Source organism: Mastigoproctus giganteus, chromosome 3 (genome assembly GCF_048544385.1).
Source record: "Mastigoproctus giganteus isolate SK-2022 chromosome 3, ASM4854438v1, whole genome shotgun sequence".
Taxonomy (NCBI): domain Eukaryota; kingdom Metazoa; phylum Arthropoda; class Arachnida; order Uropygi; family Thelyphonidae; genus Mastigoproctus; species Mastigoproctus giganteus.
Window position 1 is genome coordinate 197658595 of NC_143577.1, and position 27593 is coordinate 197686187.

General features: G+C 36.6%; 1 protein-coding gene across 7 annotated transcripts in view; it reads left to right on the plus strand.

Moving 5' to 3' along the window:
• LOC150088559 (uncharacterized) overlaps nt 1–27593 on the plus strand; it is a 478816-nt gene that overhangs the window by 101826 nt on the left and 349397 nt on the right. For all 7 annotated transcript variants that reach the window (XR_016546738.1, XR_016546737.1, XR_016546739.1 and 4 more), the window contains 2 exons: nt 1645–2512; nt 12311–13230. Coding sequence is in view for 4 of the 7 variants with exons in the window: in XM_090369563.1 (XP_090225689.1) it covers nt 1645–2512; nt 12311–13230 (1788 nt within the window). In the remaining 3 variants the exon portion in view is untranslated. The remainder of the gene's footprint in view (nt 1–1644; nt 2513–12310; nt 13231–27593) is intronic.

The window sequence follows — 27593 nt, forward strand, 5'->3', positions numbered from 1 at the left end:
AGGTGCGGTTCAACTAAATATTAGTTTGCACCTGGTGAAGTTTTCATTTTGTTTTCCATTTAAAATGTTAAACTAAAGCAAATGAGGACTTTTTATAACATTTCAGCCATAATTGTTGTGTTTACCAAAACTTGTTTAAAGGTTGCAAATGCTAATTTTGGAATATTTTGAGAGCCCCCCGTCAAATATTACTTAGCTTTGCCTTAACTATTAATAAATATCTTTTGTTTATATTTCTGTTTGTGATGCTAGTCATTAATGTAACATACCATCGCAAAAAAAGGGTTAGAAATGTGAAATTCCTAGGTGATGCACTTTCTTTGAACACCAGTGTATATGAAAATAAAATTTTAAAAAATGTGGAACAGCAAAGATAGCAGGCATCATAGGTTACATTGCACAGAAGAGGTGGTGATAACATTGAAAAATATGCCATTTTGTTTTGTTACACATGATAGTAATCAAATTGATTTCAAATTATATCTCACTATGGTGACCCTTCTTAATCATAATAATGATAATAAAAAGTTATAAAATCAAAAGCATCTTGCTCCCAGTGTAATTGTTGGAAGGTTTCTCTATAGATTATTGAGCATCTTCTGAACAAACTGAAAGTATGTGGAATTCTTCTAGAAAACTCCTGTTATGGTAAGAATAAGTGAATTATGAATTGTTAAAACTGGAGTAACAAGGCAAAAATGAAACTTTGTAAATTCTCTTTGTTGACAAATCTAGACAGCAGCATTATTTTATAAATAAAACTTTTGCTCAACATTTTGTAACAGGGTGGAATCTACAGGAGTATATTTCTTGAATTTATTGTAATGATTTGGATTTTAACAGAAAATCCAAACACATCCATGAAAAGACATCCTAAGTAAGCTAATGGTAGTATCTTATTATGAAATGTGTCTGTTGTCAGTGAAATTTAATTTCATGCACAAAGTCTTGATTTTAAAAAATCTGCCTTCATTTACCAAATATTTGGCTTTTCGAAAGTCAAAATGTGGCTGCAGTGTAGATGAGCTGAATAAATGTATATTGATTGTGGTTTGCTGATTCATGTATTTTCTGTAGGAATTTATATCATGAGGAAATTTTAAGTGGGCATATCTTTAATCGTGAGAAATTGCTGCCCTTTGCAGTGATATGTCTACACCGTGTATTTTTGTCTTTTGTTTAGATTATCGATTATTTGTTGATTGTGATATTGGTAAGATCTGATGTGTTGTCATTTGTCTGTCTATATTAATATTTATTTGTAAAAGTAAATTTAAAATTGTTTGCCTAGCTCATTTTGTAGTATTTGCTGTGTATTAATTTATATATCTGATATAGATGTAGTGTTTTGTGATTATTTTCGTAAGTTAAAAAGTGTGTGTGTGTTGTGGTACATCAGTATCCTAGATCATATTTTGTCAGTTTTGTGCCCATATAAATGTTTATTTTTAAACTAATTTGTGAGTTTGCAGGCTGAAAAAAACTGGGGGGGGGGTGCTCAAAAGCAATGCGATACTATTTTTCTGTGTTGTTGCAGTTATCATCTGACTATTATTTTTATCATTAATTCATAATCCAATGTGTAGAATAAGCAAATTTGACTTTTTAGATATTCAGAATTCTCCCATTCCTTCCCCTATCAAGGTGCAGAGCTCCACATCTGAAGCAAATCATGAAGAAGATGAATTTGATCGTCATCTGAATGACTGGGAACGAGAATTTGAAAAATGGAAAGAACAAAACAAACATCACCCTGATAGGGATGCTTTTGCCCGTTATGAAAAGCAATGGCAAGAATGGCGAGATCAATTGCTACTTCGACGTGATCAAATGAGAAAGTCAAAGGCTCAAAAACAGACTACCTCAACACCTGCTGGACAGCCTTCAACTGCAGCTTCCCAGTATTCTACAGCCACTTCTCAGTCATATACTGATCCATTACAACAGTCTGCTTCATTTCAACCACAGTCTACTACATTTCAACAGCAGTCTGTTCCACAAACATCAGTTGTGCAGTCATCCCTTACTCAGTCATCTATTCCACAACCAACTTCTGTTTCACAACTCTCAATCCCACAGTCATCGTATACACCAGCTCCTATTTTGCAAGCAACTTTTCAACAACCAGCACTTATGCAACCATCAGTACCACAGCCCACACCTTTACCACAAACAGGTGTTCCTCAAGTGTCAGCTCTTCCTCAGCCATCACTCTTACCAACATCAACTATCCCACAGACTCCAGTCTTGCCACCTGCATCTCTTCCACAAACTTCTGTCTTACCACCTGCTTCCTTGCCACAAACATCAGTCCCACCTCCAGTATCTCTGCCTCAGACATCTGTTCCGCCACCACCACCCCCTGCATCTCTTCCACAGACATCAGTACCGCCCCCTGCATCTCTCCCACAGTCATCTGCACCTCAGCAGTCACTTATACATCCAAGTGTCCCACTTTCAAATGAAACTTCGCAGCAATCTGGAGCATCAAATTTTTCTTCTACTAATAAAAGTGAGTTATTTTCTATTTTGTATTGTTGCAAGAATTTTATACATATTTTTTTTTTTTTTTTTTTTTTTTTGCTTTACATAATTTGAATTTGAATAACTTTTTAAAATTTGAGCTCTGTTTTAATTATCTCAGCCTTAACCATGCAAAACTAAGGCTAAGACAATGCATAAAAATAAGTTATGAATTAGAAATTGAAATTTTAGGTTCTGTAATTAGTTTTTATATTCAGATAAACTCCTAAGGTTGAAACATTCTAAAAGTGAGAAAAAGTTGATTATTATATAGCCCAGTAATTTTTAACTCTGCCCTCAGTATTGTGGATATTTAATTGTGAAGCAATACTAATTGAACCACAGCAACAAAAAATTAGGATATTTGTTAGAATTTTGTCAATGTAAATTTTAGTATTCCTTTATGGTCTTTACTTTCCATATGCATCAGTCATTGTTAGAATTGGAGAACAGCCATAAAAAAATAAAAAAAATCGCTGCTCTCTCTCTCTCTCTCTCTCTCTCTCTCTCTCTCTCTCTCTCTCTCTCTCTCTCTCTCTCTCTCTCTCTCTCTCTCTCTCTCTCTCATTGTGTACAGTAACTGGCACAAAAAAAGTTGAACCATAATAATTTTTGGCAATGGCATCATCTAATATTCACTCAATAGTTCATGGTTTTGACTTTATCTGTTGTTTGCTGCTTGTGTTGGAGTGAGATGAATCGGTAATGTTTTGGATAATAGGACTGCTGTTGCTAAATATATTTTTGTAATATGAGCATGTATGTAGTAATATATTCCAGATGTGACCAAACCATGGTTCTTTGACACTTGCCTGCATTTCCAAGAGATATAGACTGGAAAAAATTCATGCATAAAAATAATATTTTGATTAACAGACAGAAAAAAAAAAAAAAAAAAAAAAATTGTATGTAGCATCTTGATGTCTATTTGTTTTAGTACCAGTTATAATTTTTCAAGAATTTGTGCACAGTGTTTGTAACTTTTATTCATATGGAAATACACTGTATTGCCAAAAGTAACTAAAAATCTCCATGTTTGAATGGACGTTTATTGATAGAATATTTGATGTGTTTGCTTGCTTTTTGGTCTTAATTATAATGTATCCTCATCTGTAGACTCTGAACCAATTTTTGAAGGATGGGGCAGTATTTTAGTTTGTTTATTCTTCAGAAACCACTGTTGTAGATGTGTTTGGCTTGACGTGAAGTTGATATTCAGCTCACAGGTGTGCTGTGGGGTTAAGTTCAGAGCTCTTGGCAAGTGATTGAAGATTTTGCATGTCCATGCCTTCAAACAAAGTCACTACAGGCTGTGCAGTATGACATGGTGCATTGTTATGCTGATACAGAAAAGGAGCTCACCCCATACTGTTGCCACAATGTAGGAAGAGTGGAATTGTCTGGGATACCACATGCCACTTATTTCCAGAAAAGACAACCAACGTTCACAGCTCAAATGACCAAATAACAGCTATAGACAGTGACGGTACCTAAATAACACTTCACAGTTGGGATGACACCCTCTGGTAAATAGCCAGTTAAAAAAAGTAAAATAAAATTTAGTTTAAGATTTAGGCAAGGTCCTTAACTAAACCATTCAAGCTTGAATATTTATGCATGCTAATGTATTCAGTATGCAACAATGACTATTGTTTCCAGCTTCTTTCCTCTTGAGAATTCACATGAGAAGAGCACATGATGCAAGAAAGCAAGCTTATATAGCATCAGACAAAAAAAAAAAAACACACAGACCCATCTCATTTCATCCATCCACTTGCTCCAAATGTTTGTCCAGCTCAGCCTTAAATTTATTTAGGCTATCAACTTCCACAACAAAAGATGGAAGTCTGTTCCACCAATCAACTACCCACTGGCTAAAGGCAAACTTCTGCACATCTATCCTACAACTGTCTTTTGTCAATTTGAATTTATGCGCTCTCAGATGATTATTCTGAGCAAGAATCCCATCATCACTGAGCATGCCAAAACCATTCAAGGCTTTATACACCTCAATCAGATCACCTCACAGGTGTCTAGTCACCAGACACTGTAAACTGCAAAACTTAAGCCTTCCTTCGTAAGAGCAACCCTTCATTCCATTCACTAATCTTGTTGCCCTTCTCTGTACTCGTTCCAGCAGCTCTACATCCTTCTTGAAATGAGGCCTCCAGACCTGTATACAATACTCTAGGTGTGGCCTGACCATTGCCTTATACAATGGAATAATCACCTCTTTATCCCTGCTGGAAAAATTCCTGTATATCATTGACAATACTCCATGAGCTACCATTGCAGCCCGTCTGCACTGCTCAGAGAACTTCATATCTGCCTGCACAACCACCCCCAAGTCCCTTTCATTCTCTACCACTGTCAGTGTAGTACCACAGAGTTGATACGTTGCTCTGGGGTTGCTGTTTCCCATGTGTAGTACTTTACATTTGTCAATGTTAAACTTCATTTGCCACCTCTCAGCCCATCTGCTCAACCTTTCCAGATCCTGTTGCAGCAGCATAGTGTCAGTAGTGTCCTTGACAACCCTGCCAACCTTTGTATCGTCTGCAAACTTGGACATTAAGCTTGATATACCATCATCAATATCATTTATAAATACAGAAAACAATAATGGACCCAACACTGAGCCCTGAGGGACTCCACTAATAACATCAGTCCACGATGAGCAGTGTCCATTGATTACCACTCTCTGTCTTCTCCCCCTCAACCACCCCCTTTATCCATAGCAGCAATTTGCCTCCAATGTCACACTGCTCCAATTTGTGTAGCAGTTTTCCATGTGCAACAGTATCAAAAGCCTTTCTAAGATCCAAGTATATAATATTAAAGTTATTCCCTGCATCCAGTTCTTTTGTGACTGCATCATAGTATCCAATCAAGTTGGTCAGGCAAGACTTCCCCTTAACAAAACCATGCTGTGTCTGAGCTATAACTGAAGTTTTGTCTAAATGATCCTGCAGTGCTTCTTTAACCAGTGCCTCCATTAATTTTCCTGGAACGGAAGTTAAGCTCACAGGTCTATAATTACTTGTGTCAGCCTTTGATCCTCCTTTGTGAATTGGGGTCACATTTGCACATTTCCAGTCTATGGGTACCTTCCCTGAGTCCAAGGAAGCTCTCATAATTATGGCTAAGGGTTTGCTTACTTCCTTTGCTGCCTCCTTTAATATAACTGGATAGATCCCATCCGCCCCGGGTGCCTTTCTTGTGTTTATCTTCAACAGTTTCTCCTCCACTTTACTCCCAGTTATTTCAAGATTCTGTAGCTTACTGCTAGAGTTGAATACACCCCTGGCATTTTCCTTGCTGAATAACTCCTCATGTGTGAATGTCGATGCAAAATATTCATTTAGTTTGTTAGCTACCTGAGCAGGATCATCAAGAGTTGACCCATCAATATCAAGTGGACCAATCTGATTCATCCCCTTCCTTCTAGAGTTTACATAAGTAAAGAACTCTTTGCTGTTTTTCTTTGCATCCCTTGCCAAGGATTTCTCGTAATCTGCCTTCGCCTGCCTAACTTCCTTTGTAACTTGGTTGCATATCAACTTGTATCTATCATAGGCTTCTGTGTCATGTGTTAATTTGTAAGTATCCCATGCATTTTTCTTCTCTGCCATATGCGTTATTAGTTCATCTGACATCCATTTTGGCCTAAACCTTGAACAATATTTCTTAGTTGGTATGTAAAGCCTAGTAGCTTCCAAGATAAGTTCTTTGAATGCTTCCCATTTTGAATTTGCTATTGGTAACATCATCAGTTGGTCCCACTGTATAGAATTTAAATACTGTCTCAGTCCATCGTAGTCGCCTTTACGGAAGCAATAACCCTACCCTTTACCCCTAATGGTAGTTACCTCTTTGAGTAAATCCCACTTCAGCACACTGTGATCACTGCCACCTAGTGGTTCATTTATCTGCAGATTCTTAATGCATGAAGAATCACTGCTGATAATCAAATCAAGAGTATTACTCCCTCTAGTTGCCTCCCGAACATGCTGATGTAGAAAACAATCATCCAATAAATCCACAAAAGCCCTGCTAGTGTGTGAGTAACCAGCCCCCAAATTCCAGTCAATATCTGGGAAATTAAAATCTCCCATTATAAGACTCTCTGATTTACTGGCCCACTCTATTTCCCTGTACAGTTCCTTATTATACTCATCAGAGTCATTAGGCCTATAGCACACTCTACTCTCAATTTTGATCTCCCAATGCTTATGTCACACCAAACTGACTCAACACTGCACTGTCCAGCCATGTCGACTGGCTTCACTTCCTTGGTTTTTATGTGTTTCTTAACTAATAGCATAACCCCTCCCCCCTTCCTGTCCTGTCTATCCTTTCTGTAGACGTTGTACTCCCCAAATTGCAGTTCTGCATCTCTGATATCCCAACAATATCTGCCTTTGATGTTTTGAGCAATACCTCAAATTTATTTACTAAACTCCTAGCATTGGTGTACACGCAAGTATACCTGCACCTGTTTCTATTCTTAGCTACCCTAACACAACCCATGTGGTTACTTGTACCGCAATGGCTCCCAGCAGTCTCTGAAATACCATGCATCTTGTTTTTCAGTCTTCTGCTCATTCTAATAGAAGCAGTGCAAGAATCTCTTTCACCTCTGCCAGTGGCTACTGTCAATCTATTGGTCTTTGTCTCCCCCCAAGCTAGCAGTTTTCCGACGCACCTAACACTGCCTCGATAGCATCAGCAAATATTCTTGCACCCTTTCTATTTAAGTGTATCCCATCCCTGTAGAAGCAATCTCTCCTGTTAACAAGTACAGTCCAGGCTGAAAAAAATTCTACCACTTGAGCCTTGCACAATCTTTCCAGGGCCGAATTGATCGACAAGGCTCTCATCGTTTACTCCCTCCTATATTTTATTTCTGTTTTATCTTATGTATATGTCATTTTTATTTTAATAAATTTATTTTAACCAGTTAGTTGGTCGTCGCAAGAAACCGACTAAAAAAAAAGCAAAAATGCGGGTAGGAGTATAGTAAATAAGATGAATTTGAATTGCTGGTCAAGACATCAAATATGTATATTGTTGAGATATCAGAGAAGTGGTTTCACACAGATATAAGGAATGCAGAATTGGAATTTGTGGAATACAATGTTACAGAAAGGATAGGTAGGGAGGAGGGGTTATGCTATTAATTAAGAAACAAAATCTAAGGATGTGCATCCAGTTGACATTGGTGGACAGTGCAATGTTCAGTCAGTTCAATGTTCATGTGACATAAGTATTGGGAAAGCAAAAATGCAGGTAGGAGTTGGTTATAGGCCTAATGACTTTCATGAGTACAATGAACAATTATACAGAAGAATAGAGTGGGCCAGTAAATCAGAATGTTTTATAATGGGGGATTTTAACTTCCCATATATTGACTGAAATTTGTGGGTTGGTCACTTGCATGCAAACAAGACTTTTGTGGATTTATTCAATGATTGTTTTCTACAGCAATATGTTCAAGAGGCAACCAGAGGGAGTAATATTCTTGATCTAATTATCAGCAATGATTATTCATGCATTAAGAATTTACAGATAAAGGAACCACTAGGTGGCAGTGATCACAGTGTGCTGAAGTGGGATTTACTCAAAGAGGTAACTACCATCATTGGTAAAGGGGAAGGGTTTTTGCTTTCATAAAGGCGACCTCTGTAATAAATTGTACATCAGTACATTGTAGTGATGTACAATTAACTTAAAGATTTAACTACCATCAGGGATAAGGGAAAGGGGTTTTGCTATTGTAAAGGTGACTACAGTGGTCTCAGAGATTTTTTTAAATTCTATACAGCAGGACCAACTGATGATGTTACTAACAGCAAATTTTAAATGGCAAGCATTCAAGGAATTAATCTTGGAAGCTACTATGCTTTTCATACCAACTAAGAAATACTGTTCAAGGTTCAGGCCAAAATGGATGTCAGATGAACTAATGAGACTTGTGGTAGAGAATAAAAATGCAAGGGATGCATATAAGTTATCAGGCGACAGAGAAACCTATGATAGATATAAGATAGTCTGTAATCAACTAACAAAGGAGGTTAGGCAAGCAAAGGCAGATTATGAGAAATCTTTGGCAAAGGATGCAAAAAAAAAAAAAAAAAACCAGCAAAGACTTCTTTACTTATATAAACTCTAGAAAGAAGAGAATGAATCAGGTTGTTCTGCTTGATATCATGATCCTGCTGAGATAGCTGCCAAACTGAATGAGTATTTTGCATCTACATTCACACATGAGGAATTCTACAGGGGAAATAGAGGACATAAGCTTATTAAATTCTAACAGGGAGCTAAATGATTTTGTGATTACTGAAAGCAAATTAAGAAGCAATTGTTGAAGTTAAACCTGAGAAAGACACCTCGAGTGGATGGGGTTTATCCAGTTATATTAAAGGACGTTGCAAAGGAAGTAAGCAAACCCTTAGCCATAATTATAAAAGCTTCCTTGGAATCAGAGGGAGGTTCACTGGACTGGAGATGTGCAAATGTGTCACCAATTCACAAAGGGTGACTCGAGTGATTACAGACCTGTTAGTTTAACTTCTGTTACAGAGAAAATAATGGAGTCACTGGTTAAAGGAGCATTGCAGGATCATCTAGACAAGGCTGCAGTAATAATTCAGACACAGCATGGGTTTGTTAAGGGCAAGTCTGGTCTGACCAATTTGATTACATACTATGATGTTGTCAAAGGAAATGGATGTAAAATATTTTTATACCATACTGTTGGATTTCAGGACAGCTTTTGATACTGTTGCAAATGGAATACCTGTACAAATGGGAGCAGTATGGCATTAAGGGCAATTTGCAACAATGGATAAAAGGATTGGGTGAGAGAAGACTGAGAGTGGTAATCAATGGACAGTAGATCCAAGGTTCGGTACTGGGCCCATTGTTGTTTTGTGTATTCATCAATGATATTGATGAAGGTATATCAGGCTTAATGTCAATGCTTGCACCCATCCCCCCAGGTCTCTTTCATTCTCCATTCCCCTGAGTGTAACCCCAGAGAAATGTACCAACTGTGTGGTGTTACACTCAGGTGAATGGAGAATGAAAGAGACCTGGGGGTAACTGTGCTGTCAGATATGAAGTTTTCTGACCAGTGCAGACAGGCTGCCAGAGCAGGTAATGGGGGTTTTGTTAATGTTATACAGGAATTTTGCTAGCAGGTCCATTGTATAAGACAGTGGTTAGGCTACACCTTGAGTACTGCGTACAGTTCTGGAAACCTCATTTTAAGAAGAATGTCAGTTGCTAGAACGAGTACAGAGAAGGGAAATGAGACTGGTGAGAGAACAGAAGGGTTCTCTTTCAAAGAAAGGCTTGAGTTCTGCAAATTGTGGCATCTGGAGATAGGCATCTGTGAGGTGATCTGATTGAGGTGAATAAGGCATTGAATGGATTGAGCAGGCTCAATGCTGATGGGATTCCTCCTCTTGCTTAGGTTACAAACCCGAGGGGGCATAAACTAAAATTCAGGAAAGACAGTTGCCGAATAGATGTGCAGAAATTTGCCATTAGCCAGCGCGTAGTTATTGCTGGAACAAATTTGCATCTGTTGTTGCAGAAGTTGATAGCTTAAATAAATTCAAGCTTGCTTTCTTGTGTTATGTGCCTCGACTAATGCGAATGTTAATCACAAAATGCTGTGGAGGTTGGTGATAAAGTTTAAAAATAGGGATTTGGTTTTAACGTTTAGTGGTTGCTTTATTTAATTAGTAGATTCCCTTCCCAGTGACATGCTTTTTTATTTATATCACTGTTTAATTTTTCTGTAATAAAAATTAAGGTGTGGTAATGGGATGAGAAAGGAAGGAAAGAAAGAAAGAATACTTTTGTTGGTATTTCATTAGTCATAAATAAAACACAAAATTGTCTTGCCTGAAAAACTGATTTATTAAATTAACAATGCATGCAGTGCTGGTAGTTAGCAATATTCATCTTTTATGCATTTCATATTAGTATGAGTATTGACAAATGAAGAAAGGAATTTGGCTGATGGTGAATTAGGTTATGCTTATTCAGCAATTAAAAAAAAAAAAAAAAAAAACTCACATCTATCCTGCCACCATCCTTTTCCAATTTAATTGTCTTTCTCTCATGTGTGTTTAATTTGTCCAGGAAAGAGTAAATATACCATCAGCATTTAATGTACTAAATCAAGAAGTCTGCATTCTTCCTAAAATTTATCTTCTATACCTGTATGTAGTATTCAAGATTGGCCTAACTGGAAAAATACAAGAACAAAATGAATACCCCGACAGAATTTCAATATGTGCTTTATGTAATAGGATAATCATTTTGTCCTTGCTGGAAGGAATTTCTCCAGCAGGGACAAAAACGTCCCTGCTGTGTCATTGAAAGAAATCTGTGAGCTCTCCTAGGAGTCTGTACCGCTCAGATAACTTCATGTCAGACTGCATTTATCCATAGTTTTTCTTCTTTTTTCTCATTCTACACTACCTTGAGTGTGAAAACCCAGTTGGCTTGTTATTCTGAGATTACTATTACCAAAATGCAGTAACTTGCATTTATCAGTGGTAAATTCTGTCAATTTCTCTAGTCTTCTTGTGGTATTCTTGTTATTAACCACTTTGCCAACCTTTCTATCATCAGCAAACTAACTAACTTAGATATTAAACTTGATATGCCTTTATCAGTATTGTTAATAAATATTGTAAACAGTAAGAGACCCAACACTGAACCTTGAAGGATTTCACCAGTAACATTAGTCTAAGAAGTCAGTACCAATTAATAACCACTCTGTCTTCTGCCACTCAACCATCCCTTTATTCCTAGCAGTAATTTTGCCACTATTGCTGCAATGCTCCAATTTGTATTGCAGTTTTTTTGTGTGGAATAGTATTATCAAAAGCTTTACTGTTCATTAAGTATGTGATGCCAAAACAATTTTTTTGCATCCTACTTCTTTGTACTGTGCCATAGCAGCTAATCAGATTGATCAGACAAGATCTCCCATTAACAGATCTGTGCTATGATTGCCATATAACTGCATTCCTGTAAAGATGAGCCTGTGTGTTGAGAGAGTAATTACTTCCTTCATCCTTTGAGAATAGGAGAGGCAATTGCCTCCTTTCACCAGTCTGTAGAAAACTCCTCTGAAGTGCTTTCATAATTATGGCTAAACATTTGCTTACCTCTTTTATTGCTTTTCTTAATGTAACTTGATAGCTTCTAGTAGCTCCAGGTGTCTTATTTACTTTTAGCTTCAGGTTTCTTTTCCACTTTCCTCTCAGTTATCACAGTCGTTTAGCTTCCAGTTAGAAAATTTCCATTCCTAAAAACTTCTTTGGAGATATATGTAGATGCAAAATATATATTGTTTTCAAACCAATGCAAACAGATTCATTGTTTATATAATGCATTGTTGATTAAAATAACCACAGTGTGATGTGATGTGTTGTCTGCTTATAAGAGTTATGTAACTGCATTCATACAACAACAGGTGATGCATTTTGTGTGCACGCACTTTTGAACAAACATGCTACCATACATCCATGGCTCTTTTACATGCTAATCATTGGCTTCATGGTTAAGAATGGCTTTTTGAACACTTGTAATATATATCAGGGTTTGTTTTTTTGAATCGTATATAATAATTTTTGCTTATATTTATTATAAGCTTTTCCTGAGAGATTTTTCTCTCTCATTTAATTTGATTAAATGTAAGCAGATTTTTATTTTTAAGTTAGAAAATATGCCTAATAAGTATTTCTGTCTTTTTTCTTAGCTCCTGAGGAAAATGCTTTCCTTTCTCAAGAACCTAAATATCATTGGCCTACAAGTTATGCCTATCCAGGCCCTCCACCACCAATACCTCAGTATAGACCTCGAGGATTTTATCCTACACAGGAGCCAATGCAGAATTCCATGCAGCCACCTTATCAAGCTGCATTTCCCAGTGGACCAAGAGGATTATTTCCACCACCCCCACCACCACCACCCCCTCATCATCAAGTTCCATCTACTACTCAGTTTCCAAGAGTTACACCACCACCACCTCCTCTACAGCAGCAGCAGCAGCAGCAGCAGCAACAGCAACTGCCACAGCAGCAGCCACCACAACAGCAATCACAGCAGCAGCAACAACAACAGCAGCAACAGCAACCTATGTCAATGATTATGGATGACGACTCTCAAAGTGAACAGCAGAAACTAGATCCCAAGGAGCAGAAGACTTTACTTCCGACACCAGGTTCTAATAACAATCAGTTAAATCAGGAACAAAAATATCCTCCATTTCCTGGTAATCAGCTTCAGAAGCAACCACTTTTTCCTACAAATGTTGCTTTACAGAAGCAGTCTCTATTTCCAAATAATAATCAGTTCCAAAAACAACCCCTGCTGCCTAATTCTCAGTTTCAGCGTCAAACATTAATGCCACCTCTTAATAATCAAGAGCCAAAGCATCCATTACTACCAACACCTCCAGTTGGAAGTGGTGGTAGTGGAAGTGGCGGTGGTGGTGCTGCTGCTGCTGGAAGTGGTGGTAGTGGTGGCAGCAGTAGTGCTCCACAGTCTGGTTTGATGACTGGCAGTACAATTCCATCTGAAAAAGGATTTCCTCACCAACAGCCACAGCAAATGGATTCTGGTCCATTCATGCATTTACCTTTTAATGAAGAAGAAAATCAAGATCCTCGTGGTCAAGTAAGTATATGGAATTCAAATACAGTGTTCCCTTGATTGATGATCATAATTAGATTCCATGAAAATGATTGTAAACCAAAATTATTGTTGAGTATGTGAGATGCTTGTTAAAGGCTTAATTCTTTTAAAGACCATCAGAAGTTGATATTTTTCACAGAAAATCTGACTTTATAATACAGTACTGCACAGTTTTGAAAATTTCATATTAGTAAATAAATATTTCTGCTAACTATTAAATATGAGTACATGAGTACTGCTTTACTGCTCTGACCATATTTCAGAATATATTTATTTGTTATTAAAATATGCAAATAAAATGTAAATAACTAATTAAAATATACAGAAAAATATTACTGTAAATAACTTTAATTAAAATATACAGCAAAATGTTACTGTAAAATATACTGAATTAAGAGCATTAAAAATATAATGAAATAAAGTATAAAAAAACACAAGTTTTTGGCATCTGTATGTTGCCTTTATCAATCGTAACTTGCAACTAAGTACTTGTAAATGAGTACATGAAAAAAATATATACAGAGGTGTCAACATAAAATAATGAGGGGAAGGAAAGGAAAGAGCAATTCTTGACTCCCTTGAGGTTAGCATAACTTCCATACTACTTGAAAGAAGGGGAGGAAGGTGGCAGGAAGAAATGTGGGAGAGAAGACTAGGGACAACATTAATCCAACTTGCACAGTACTACAGATTCAAAGATGAGGTATATTAGCATACGATAATTTTTGTTCAAAGTGTGTATAGTGCTACGTATGTGGGCAGATTCCAACCAGCAGAGAATCTTCAAATCTCTTGCGCCGTCAATAATTTTAACATCATTTGGCTGGAAATCACGATGTCCCTTCTGCTATTTGTGCACAATTGTCACTGATTGGTTAAAATCAGCATTCTAGTCTTTCAAGTGGACTTCCAGATGATGGATGGCTTCACTGATAATAGCTCATATTTTTCTCCGCATGGTACACTGTAAACCACCCCACTTGATGGTATAGGGGTTTTTAAAAGGGGGATACACTTTTTTATAGTTTCTTACCAGGAACTTGCACAGTGTTAATATTGTAACTGCCCAAAATCCTAGCAATATCCTGTGATATTCCTGGGTAGAATGGAATGAGAGACATACCAGAAGTGCTGTTTAGAGTCAGATATAGGGTTGTGTGATTGGAGGGAAAATTTTCTGAGTTAAAAATAATTCCAGTAATTTAATTTTTTCTTCAGGAAAGTCATCTCTGGAGGGCTGTTCTGACTCGCATCTTTCTGCTTCATATTGACAATATAACCATGCCCTATCCACGAGTGTATGGATAGTACTGCTGTGGTGTGAGGGGGCCACGAGATGATCTGTAATTAGTATATTGGTCTGTGCGCATTGATTTATTATATACTGAAGTTGTTAAGCAGGAGCCTGCCCTCTTTACCTTCTTTCGTTACATCAAGTAAGAAAGGGTGCAGTCATTCTCAATTTCTATTCCAAATTTAGAAAATTGGAACATAAATCGAGGTAAACTAAAAATTCTGCCCCCCCCCCCCCTCCAGGAGAGAATACTGAATATATTATTGATATATCTCTTCCACAGGGAATTGGAAGGACTTAAATTTCAAAAATTTCCATGGCTAAATTGGAAATTTGTGGAGAACTGGTGAATCTGTAGTTGATCACATTTGCTTGTAAATGACATAAATAAAAATAGAATTATTTAAACATGCTGATTGATGAGGCTTTAAACATATATATTATATATATTATAATATATATAACATATATATTATTATAAGTGTTGTTCTATTAATAAAATAATGTTCATTTCCAAATGTTTTACAGTCAGTTGCATGGTTGGTGGGAAAACTAGTATATAATGAAACATCATCATAAGATATGTCTGTAATCATCATTGATTTCTTTTCTTTTGAACATTGTATGAACTCCTGCAGATTGTTTAAAAAAATCAGTTTAGCCTACTAAAGGTTTTAGCAGTGATGATATATATTTTGCCATATTGTAGGAGTCCCAATACTAAATTATAGGACATAAGGGAACCTGGGATTTGTGGATCTCTGGGAGTCCAAAAAATTGCCTGCAGTTGCATTCTCTAACATGCAACCTCCGACACATTCTCTCTCTCTCACACTCATATTTTGGACTGTTCACACCATCACCTGAATAAGGAATTCACTTTCCCCTCTGATCCATTCAGTGAGGGAAGGATGTATTACTTTATTATACATTGTGTTATCCCCAAGGTGTTCCAACACTGTTGTTTGGTTTGGATAGATTGTTTTTCCCTTTTAGCTGAACTCAGGAATTCAACAACTTTGTAGCAAGCCTTTGTTGCTGTTGGCTCTGGAAGTTCTTTGAGGCTAGTTTCTACCTCAATAATATATTTCAGGATCCTTTTGCTGGTTGGAATCTGCCTACATACATAGCACCAGATGCACTTTGAACAGAAATGGTGGTATGTTTAATATCCCATCTTTGAACCTGTAGTGTTGCAAAAGTTGGGTGAACATCACTCAACATGGCCTTACTTTCCATGCTTTCTGGCTATCTTCCTCCCCCTTTTGAGTAGTTGACAAAGTGACTCAAGGTTATACTAACTTCAGGACAGTCAGGAATTACGCTTTCCTTCCCTGCTTCTCTATTTTTATTTAGTGTTGACGCTTCTACTTTTTTTTTTTTTTTTTTGTAATGTATTAATACTCACTGCCTCCATGTGAATGTTACAGTTGATAAAAGGTGAAAGCTTTTAGATTTTATTTCATTATATTTTTAATTCAGTAATTTTGAATATTTTACAGTAATATTTTATTGTACATTTTAATCAAAGCTATTTAGATTTTATTTGTGTATTTTTAATAACAAATAAATATATTGTGAAATCTGGCCAGAACAATCGAGAATTATTCTTGTATCCATTTCCTGACCTCTGAGGTTTTTTAATAGATTAATTGACAAAGCAGCTTACCTTTATATAAAAAGATCATTGATTGACAATCTTTTTGCATTACTTTGAAGCCATTTTCATGTTTTTAAATAGTTTGTTTTGTTTTGAGAGAAAATTATATATATATATATATATATATATTTTTTTTTTATGCTTACTTTTCAGGCCATGACTATTGATTTATTTTAATCAAATCACAAATTTATGAAAATCAGAGAGAGAGAGAGAATATTTGGAATTCTTTTCAGAATACTGAAAAGGCAAAGTATGCAAAGAGAGAGGTGGATTCCAAATGCTGATAATAAAAATTCATTTAAATTTCTCAATGAAATTTAATTTCTAGTTTAGTGCAGACTTTAAAAAAACTCAGTTTTTCCAAAAGAAATCGTGCTTTTTTTTTTTTTTTTTTTTTTTTTTTTTTGTGGAAAAAAAAAAAATAAATAACCTAGTTTTTTGCCTATGTTGGCAAAAATCTCTATTTTTCCCACTTACAATTATGTGATCTCAAGTTTTTGGAAGTCAAAAATTGAGGCTGTGTTTGGTCATCCTTCTTTCCTTAGTTTGTAAGATGGAATCAGCTTTCTTTGGTTGACTAAAGTTCTGTGGCATAATTTTTGATTCTGCACTTTTCAAAATCATTGAGAACAAGTTAGGCTTCTTTTAAAAGTATTCTGGCTGTTTAAAATAATTTACTTTTGGTTATAGATAGGTCAACTATTCTGAAATACTTTTTCTTGCTTTTAATGTCTTTGGCAAATGCTTCAATTGTGTGGTCACCTGCTGCAAACACAGTATTGCAAACTATTTTTTCAGTAGAATTTTTCATTTTGAAGTGGCTGAATTTTAAAGTGAGAGGTTTTTCTGCCCACTGCTGAAGACATCAAGTCACTTGTTATCTACTAGACCAAATACAAACTCATAGACTGGTTTGCTTGCCACTTCACTGGGTTATTATTTGCCTTATCCTTATGAGAATTTGTTTATTTGAAAGTTTCTCATATAAATTTTAGATTTATATGAGGAATCTTCAAATAAATCTAGCCTGTGAGGTTTTAGCCCATATTATGCCATACACTAAAAAGGATTGAATAATATGTCTTTTATATCAGTGCATCTCTTTTGCTCATTAATCAGCATGTAATAGATGCCGTTTTGTTGTGCTTGGGAAAAGATTATATTGTGAACTCTTTTGTGTTTAAGTGTCATCTGCTTTATAATTTTTTTTTTTTTTTTTTGTACTCTTCTCTGGAATTCTACAAGGGAATTGCCTTTTTATTTTTTTATAGAATACATAAAAATGCAGCAATTTATACACTGTTCAACATTGATGTGCCTAGTTATACTGCAGTTTTGGATATAATTTGAGTGTAAGGGATATAAAATTCATATAAGGCATGCAGAACTGGCCCTGGGTGCCAAGCGATTGTGACTGAGCGATTTCTCTGGGCTTTCACTGCGATTTTCAAAAGGTGAATTCTAGTTCTCTTTTACGTTCTTCTCCTTAATAAATCCTTTTATTTAAAACAGCTCTTTTATCAAAAGTACTGATCGAGAGCAAGAAAGGAAAGTAACCTTTCTCTTTTTTCATATTTAATAGACCACTCCTAATTTCGCTTGGTCACACCAGGCACTGCTCCTGCCTCCCCATGGCGGGGCTGGTAACCTTGGCAGAAAAGTTCATCTGCCAGGGGCTAAAAGGAGCCAACATGGAACACAATATGTTCCCATCTTTAGAGCCGACAAGCTGCCGGCCAGAGACAGTAAATGACCATGATTTGTTACAACCAAAGAGGTTGAAAACCAATCCCTCGGCAAGAGACATACCTGCATTTCTAATAATACATTTTCTATCAGAACAGCCTCTCAGTAAGCTATCCCCCTTTCTAATTCAAAAACATCTGGAAAGTATTGCAGGGTCTTCCAAGACGGTTAACAGACTGAAATCAGGGGACTTACTTGTTGAAACTCCAACAGCAGGCATTATGAAAAACTGCTAAAAATGACAAATTTTCTGGTATCCCAGTGAAAGTAACCCCACATGCAACCCTAAATACATCAAAGGGTGTAATATCTAGTTGGGACGTGATGAATGTGACGGAGGAAGAAATTAAAGAGCTTCAGGAACAAAATGTAATTGCTGTAAAAAGAATTATGGTCAAAAGAGACAATATACTCATACCTACCAGAAATATAATTCTCACCTTTAATAGTTTAAACCTCCCCTCATCAGTAAAAGCAGGATATCTACTTTGCCGCACTCATCCTTTCATACCCAGTCCCATGCCAAAAGCATGGGCACTCTCAAACGACATGCAGAGGGAATCCAGTTTGTCCAAACTGTGGATCCTCCGAACACGGTCAAAGTGATTGTTCCGCGAAAGAAATAACCTGTCCCAACTGCAAAGGTGACCATTCTGCCTACTCTAAAACACGTGAGAGACGGAAAATGGAGAAAAAATTGTCAAATATAAAGTTGAAAACAAATTTAGTTATCAGGAGGCAATAAAATTAATTGCACCCAGTATACCAAACCATACCTATGCCACTATTACAAAACAAATATCAAACCATTGCCACTCAAACTGATGTTACCTTTCCATCAAACATATCAATCTCTGACTGGGCTCGGACTGTCCTCTCTCAGCAACAGTTCATTGCCCTTAAGCACTCAGACCAAGCAAGTAATATGCCTCTTACAATACCAACGAAATCTTCTCTTCCGCCAGTGATTGCTACTACTTCAAATAATCATAGTTCGACTTCAAAAAAGATTGTTCAAGACACATCGATGGATGCAGAGAACTCATCAAAACCGGAAGATCCTATTCTGGAAATATTTGCAGAAGAAGACATGGACACTGGTCGCCCTACCTTTCCAAAAAGAGACAAACTGAAGCCTGAACACCATAACACAGCCACGCCAGGTACAGCTTCTTCTAAATTCAAATAATGCCTAATTTTTTGCAATGGAATTGCAGAGGCTTTTGTTGCAACATTGATGACATTCGGTATTTAATTAACCGCTACTCTCCATTTGGTCTCTGTCTACAGGAAACCAATTTAACTCTTCAAATTTCCATTTCCTTAAGAAACTACTCAATTTATCGAAGAGATCGGAATACTTCTGATTCTACTCATGGTGGTGTAGCTATTTTAATTAACTCAAAGATTCTAGCTAGGCAAATCACTCTCCAAACCCAAATCGAAGCCGTTGCTGTGCATCTGATTACTCAGATTGCATTAACGATAGTCTCAATCTACCTCCCACCAAATCACACATATTCTGATAATGATCTTGAAGAACTTTTAAGACAGCTATCCTCCCCTGTCTGTTTGCTAGGGGATTTCAATGGCCAGCAGCCTTTTTTTTTTTTTTTTTTTTTGTACTCTTCTCTACAAGGGAATTGCCTTTTTATTTTTTTATAGAATACGTAAAAATGCAGCAATTTATACACTGTTCAACATTGATGTGCCTTTATGGGGATCATCTAAATTAGACAAATGCGGCCGACTGATTGAAACTCTATTGGAAAATCAAAACCTCACTCTTCTTAATAGTGGCTCGCACACTCATATACAGTTACCTACTGGACAGACATCTGCAATTGACCTATCAATTTGCTCCCCGATCATGTTTTCAGTCGTGCAATGGTCCGCTTTGGATGATCCCATGGGCAGCAATCATTTTCCAATTGTTTGTAATCTGATGACTACACAACCACCATTAGAACAACCCTGCAGGAAATTGAAATTCTCTAAACCCAATTGAGTCAAATTTCAGTCAGCAATCACTCTTGACGAAAAAACTATTCAACTAAAGCCCATAGATGAAGTTACTGATTATATTACATCCCATCTTTTAGTTGCAGCTAAGTACTCAATTCCATTATCAAATCCCCCGACCCGATGGCATTTCAACTACTGGTGGAACAAAGAGTGCAAAAAAGTGAAGAAGGCAAAAAATAAAGCATTTAATTTATTCCGTCTATCTCCAACCACAGCTAATCTAATTAGTTAAAAGAAGCTAAGAGCAAAAGCGCATTACATTCAAAAGCAAGCCAAGAAAGAATCTTGGACTCGGTTCGCTTCTACTATCAATAGAAACACTGACTCCAGACTAATATGGCAGAAAATTAGGCAAATTTCTGGGAAGTTTCCAACCATTCCTTCCCCAATTCTTTCCTGCAATGGGCAAGAAATCTCTGCTCCTCTAGATATAACCAATGTCTTGGGAAAAAACCTTTGCTCAAGTCTCAGCTGCATCAAATTACACTGCAAAATTCCAGAAAATTAAGGCCGCCACCGAACAGAGACCTATCAACTTTCGAGCCTCACCATCACTTCCATATAATCAGCCTCTTCAATATTGTGAACTTTTACAGGCCATCAGAACAACAAGAAACAGTGCCGCTGGGCCAGATGGCACATACAGTCCATTCTGGTTATTTGGGACACATCGGGACTAGTGCATTTTGGCCCGATTAAGCGGCTGCCCCGATTATCCGAAGTTTCACGTAAATAGTTAAAAATACAATGAACCCCCCTTTACAATTGGTTCACTATACAATCAAATCACGTTATGACGAACTCACCATAGTAAAGTACTGTTAACTATACGATGTGCAGTAAGCGCTGGTCATTGTGATCACGTTTGGGAATTTAATTTTAATTCTATTAAACAACGATTCTAATTAGAGAAAATAGGAGGAATATTATCCACAGGCTATAAAAGTAAAGATATATTAAGCACAAATTTACCCTTTATTACCTTACCAATTAAAAAATTAAATGATACGTGAAAATTGGAAGAATATACGTGATAATTGGAATAATTAATACGTACTATAATATGTACATATGAACTAGTTGACATTTTTGTTCACTCACTGACATTTGTGGGTGGGGGTTAAAATTTAAAACAGTAAAAAGATAAACAATCAATAACAAAGGGCATGGCGCACGTAAATTGCAAGTAACACAATACGCGCAAGTGAGAACGGAGTAATGAGTTACAAAGCTTTAAAAATAGGAATGAAGAGAAGATCTGAAAATTAATTTTTTTATATGATTGAAGATTCCATGGAAGTGTAAACACATTTCACCATAATAACCCACAGAATTCCAGCTGTCGGTATTATCGCAAATTCAGTAAGATCGAGTTTACTATCCATTTATGATAGATTTCACTAACAGAAAAGCACAATAAACAGGTGACTGCTAATTGTTTTTATTGTTTTATGGTTGTGACCTCCAGAATTTTGACTGAACCACGTGGTACTGTCGGAGACAGCCGCAGGGTAATCTCCACTGCTGCGCTCTCCTGCCCCAATTAAACGACATTCTGTCCCAATTAAGCAAAGTAAACCCTGGCTATTTTCTCGATTGGGTTCTGTTTTTTAAGATTTGCCCCAAATAAATGGCTGCCCCGATTAACCGGTGGCCCAAATAACTGGAATCCACTGTATTATGTTATGCTGCAGCATCTCAATGACAAAAACTTAAGACTGCTTCTAGTCTTTTTTTAACCAGATCTTCCTGGAAAATATTTATCCAACCTCTTGGCACCATGCTGCAGTTTTGGCATTTTTGAAACCTGGAAAAGATCACTCCAGTCCTAATAGTTACAGGCCAATCTCTCTGTCAAGTTGCCTCGGTAAAATTCTTGAAAAAATGATCCACAGTCGACTCATTTGGATCATTGAAACTCAACATCTACTGAGTAATCGTCAACATGGCTTTCACCAAAACTGGCCCTCCTTAGATCTCATGATCAAGGCTGAATCTGAAATTCACAATGCCTTTGTTAAAAATGAACACCTTGTTATGGTTTCCATAGATATAGAGCATAGGTTCCCAAAGTGGGCTGTACCGCCCCCCCAGTGGGCGCTGAAGCGTTCTGGGGGGGTGATGGTGGGTTCAGAAGCAATTGGGGGGCCGTTCAGGCGGTCTAGGGGTCGGTGGCTCCTTATCCATATTTTTATCTCCAGTGGACCCAGTTCAAAAGTCATCTAATAAATTCTATAATTTTTACCCTATGGACACAGCTGAAATTTGCTATAGGTGAAGCCAGAACTGTTTTCTTCGATTTTTCCCACTTCAGTTTTAAAAACCTTCTATTTAATTTCACGCAAATGACAAGAATGGGACATCAAGTGTGTATTTTTTTAGGCCTTTTTCTAAACCCACCCTAATTAGCCTAGGGCCTTTGAAATGCAACAACGCGAGCTACTGTGAGTTGACATAAGAAGCAATAAAGCGAAACAGTAGCAACAACTGTAATGCTAATGACGTAAGCTTGACCAGTCAATTATATCTCCGCGTCTGTTGATTCGTTTGAGACAGATTAAGCACGAATTTTAAACTAATGCTGTAGCCCGTTTCATCTTCAAAGCTTCCAAGGCTGTTTTGCCCGATGTAATAATTCATGAATTGATACGTGATCGTACATTTTTGCTATTTAGGAATAAGTTTCATTATTTTTTGTGTGGTTTGCCAACAATCATCAGTCGAAAGTGTGATAGATAAGTGGAGTCATATAAAGTGTAAATTAAATCTTTTATTTTGTTAATATTGTTGCAAATTTTATTACTTCATTATGTCTGAATCTAAGAAGAAATGTCGACAGTACAGTATTGAGTATTTGAAATATGGTTTTATTCAGTCTCCTACGAACCAATTATTACCTATGTGCTTGATTTGCCAAAAATTATTTTCAAATGAAGCAATGAAGCCTTCTAGGCTACAAGAGCATTTGATTAAAATGCATGCTGATGAAAAGGATAAAGATTTGTCCTATTTTGAAGTACTAGAAGAAAAATATTTTAAACGTCCAACTATATCAAAACTTTTTGCATCGTCCAGTAAACAAGATAATGACGGATTACAAGCTTCTTATAATATTTCATTATTAATCGCAAAAGTGGGAAAACCACACACAATTGGTGAGGAATTAATCTTGCCAGCAGTAACAGAAGTAATAAATACTGTGCTTCATAAGCCAGCATCAGATATCAGGAAAATTCCTTTGAGCAATAATTCAGTGCAAAGAAGAATCGATGAAATGGCTGAAGACGTTGAAAAATCATTGTGCGATTATTTGAAGACATACCAATTTTCCATTCAACTCGATGAATCAACTCTCCCAAATAACGAAGCACTACTCTTACATATATACGATTCGTAAAAGAAGAAGTTTGTCAAGAATTATTATTTGCTAAAAATTTGGAAGCAGATACAAAGGAAGAATCTATATTTAATACCATGAATAAGTTTTTTCAAGAGAAAGACATACCAATTCGTAATATTTTATCTGCTGCTACTGATGGTGCTCCAGCAATGACAGGGTGCCACAAGGGTTTCATAGCACATTTGAAACAAGCAGTACCAAATGTACTTGCTATACATTGTGTTCTTCATCGCCAACATTTGGTTGCGAAGAATTTAAGTGAACGCCTGCATATGTCGCTCCATTAGGTTATTAGAGCAGTCAATAAAATTAGAAGCAATTCATTGAGTGACAGATTGTTTAGCCAGCTCTGTAGTGAAAACGATGAAGATTTCAATTATTTGCTGCTTCACACAGAAGTTCGTTGGCTTTCAAAAGATATTTATCTGAATCAATTTTACAATTTGTTTGATTCAGCACTAGAGTTCCTAGAAAACAGAGACGACGAATTGCGGGCCAACCTGATTACATCCAAAAATGTCATCGCTTATTTGACAGACCTCTATAAAATATTTAATGAAGTCAATCTACAATTACAAGGTGATGAATTGAATTTAATTAAAACAAAAAATGTTATTGCCGCTTTTGTGGGGAAACTTCCTCTGTTCAAGTGGAATCTAGGCCGAGGGGAATATAGCCACTTTTCAAATTTATCAGCAGTGTCTCTCAAAAAGGAAGATTTACTTACATACTGCCAACACTTGGAGGTTCTTCATGCTGATTTTAATGAGCGATTCAAGGATATTCTAAACAAGAATATACCAAATTGGGTTCTAGATCCTTTCTCACAGTAAACACGGCAGGATCATCAAATTTAGAAGAGGAACTCATAGAACTCACAACAAATGAAAAACTAAAAATAAAATTCAAAAGTGGATACCAAAAGTTCTGGTTTCAGAAATCAATACCGACACTGCACCCTGGATTATGGGAAATAGTGAAGAAATTTTTAATTGAATTTCCATCTCCTTATTTGGCTGAGCGTGGGTTTAGTGCTATAGCAAATTTACTATCTAAGAAAAGGAACCAATTGCATATAACTGAGGGTGGTGATTTACGACTGTTTTTAACGAAAGTTGAACCCGATATTAACAAACTTAAAAATGCATCAGGCTAATCCTTCACATTAATTTGTTATTTTTACTTTGTAAGTTCGAAATAAACAATTTTCTAATACCATTTGATGGTGTTTTAATTATTACAATAAGATTTTTACTAATGTAATACAATCTCCTAATATGTATTGCGAATTTTCATATTTAAACCATTGTATGAAACTTCACATTAATTTGTTATTTTTGCTTTGTATTTTTACTTTATAAGTTTGAAATAAACAATTTTGTAATATATATAATGGTGTTTTAATTATTACAATAAGATTCTTATTAATTCATTTGCAATCTCTTAACGTGTATTCCGAATTTTCATATTTAAACCATTGTATGAAACTGCATAATGTTATTCGAGCATACACTACAATCTTTACATATGGGCTATGTTTTATCAAAATTGGTATAGCAATAACTGTGTTCAAGATGAAGCACACATTGCTTACTACTTTTTCAATAATTTAATGGCATAATGGGGGGGGGGGGGTTACAAAATTTGTGTCTTGCAAAGTGGGCAGTGGCCCGAAAAAGTTTGGGAACCTATGGTATAGAGAAAGCATTCGATACTACTTGGCATTCTCAGTGACCTTCATACTCTTGGTCTGCGAGGCAACCTGCCCATGTTTATTAGAAACTACCTTAAGAACCGAACTTTCCAGGTCCGATACCAAAATTCCATTTCTGCTACATTCTCGCAGGAAGAAGGAGTACCACAGGGGTCGATATTGAGTACAACCCTGTTTGCCCTTAGAATTGACTCCATTACAAAAGAACTCCCAAATACTGTAGAGGCGTATCTTTATGCTGACGATCTTTCTATTTGTTGCCATTCTCAGAACATGAGCTCTTTCGAAGGGTAATGGCAGATGTCCCTCAATAAAGTACAAAAGTGGGCTGAGCTCAATGGATATTGTCTTTCCCAACAGAAAACGGTTGCAATCCACTTTTGCAGTCAACGCAAATTGCATGCAGATCCTGAACTGCAGATTTCAAATTCCACCATTCCGATTGCCTGCAATATCAGATTCTTGGGACTAATCCTGGACAGTAAACTAAACTTTCAGTATGTTAAATTAATACGTACTACCTGTCTTAAAAAAATCAACATGCTAAGAACTTTATCTGCCCTATCTTGGGGAGCAGATCGTACAGCTTTGCTGCTCTTATATAGAGCACTGATTAGATCCCGTTTAGATAATGGTGCTCCAGTTTATGATTCTGCCTGGAGTAGTGTACTACGCTGGCTTGATCCTATTCAACATAATGTACTGCGGATTGCAATTGGTGCATATAGGACATCTCCAACTCAGAATCTATACATTGAAGCTCATGAGTCCCCTCTGCATCTCCGCAGAAAAATGCCATTACTTAAATATGCAGCCAAAATACAGAGTTGCTCTTTGCATCCTATTCAGCCATACTTTTTTAACCAACCACTACTCAATCTCTACAGAAATAAACCAAGTAAAATACGACCGGCTGGCCTACGGCTCCTTGAAACATCAAAGAATTGGAATGTTCCTCTCCACACTAAACAAAAGATAAAGAATTACTGTCAACCACCATGGATCCTGTTTCCTCAACTGACCTGTGATGCTTATTTTCTTCAATGGGGAAAGAATTGTCTACCGGCACTGACTGTGCAACAACTCTATGCTAGCCATATTCAAAGCTATACTGACTTCTTGCCGATATATACGGATGGTTCCAAATCTCTTTCAACTGTTGGAGCAGCAGCAGTGTTTCCCTCTGCTATCATATCAGCTTCTCTTCCACTTGAATACAGCAACTTTTCAGCAGAACTATATGCAATACAATTAGCCCTAGAAATTTTAACTCTTCACCCATCCACAAAATATTTAGTTTATACCGACTCTCTCAGCTCAATTAGAGCAATGCAGAACCCATCTCATAAGGATCACCCTATTTTAAATCATATCAAGAATTTAAGCAAATTCTTGATATGCCTGTTGAAAATTGAAGATCGCAAAAAAACTAGTAAACTTTTGCTGGATTCCAGCACATTCAGGCATTAAAGGAAATGAACTGGCTGTTATTTCTGCTAAAAATCCATCAACTTTAGACTTAACCTCTGTCTTTATTCCAGCCTCTGATTATAATATCATAATTCAAGCAGCATACCATGCACAGTGGACAGAGCTCTGGCATAACCAAACAAGTAATAAACTTTTCCAATTGAAGCAAGACCCAAAATTTTGGCATTCAAGCATTTAGACAATTTGGCGAGAAGAAGTGGTACTTGCGCGGATTAGAATAGGCCATACCATCTTCATCTACTCACAGACGATGACCCTCCTCAGTGTCCACATTGCTCAGAACATCTAACAGTCAAACATTTTGATCGACTGTCCACACTATCAACAACATCGAACTTTAATATTTCACTCTCTGGCTAACATCCAAGAACCGATGATGTTAAATCATATCATTGGAGAGGAGGCAAATATTAATGAACTTTTCTGTTTTTTGAAACAAATTAGAATTTATGAATAAATATGATTAGTTTGAGCCGAAATGAAATTGAACTGGCCTCATAATAATAATTTTTTTCAGCATTCCTGTGAATAGGCATATTATAGCCACAGCAGCTTGTGCACCATTAAACACCCATACCACACACACACACACACACACCTGCAGAACCATCTGTTGCAGTTGTTTGCAAAGTGTGGACAACTGTGCTATTGTCCTCTTTTGCAGCATATTTCCTCTATTAAACGAAGGCGAGTAAATTTGTATAAACATGTTCGTCAGGGCTGTTATTGTAGACATTCAGTTTCACCTGCCTCTGCCCACTAGAGAGATGCAGTGAAAATTTCATTAATGAAATGTTAATTGCATATGGGCCTTTCAAAAGTAAACTTTTTTTTTTCTCCCTCTGAGAGGAAATTTTTGTGATTTTCATGAAAAATGTGAAATCATTTTTGTGAACAACAGCGTGTGGCATTTTTTTCAAGGATGAAATCACATGGCATAATGCAAAGTGTGTATGAACTGTCTAACAGTTTGTGTTTTTTATAAGTTACTGCCACTGACCACAGTTATTTT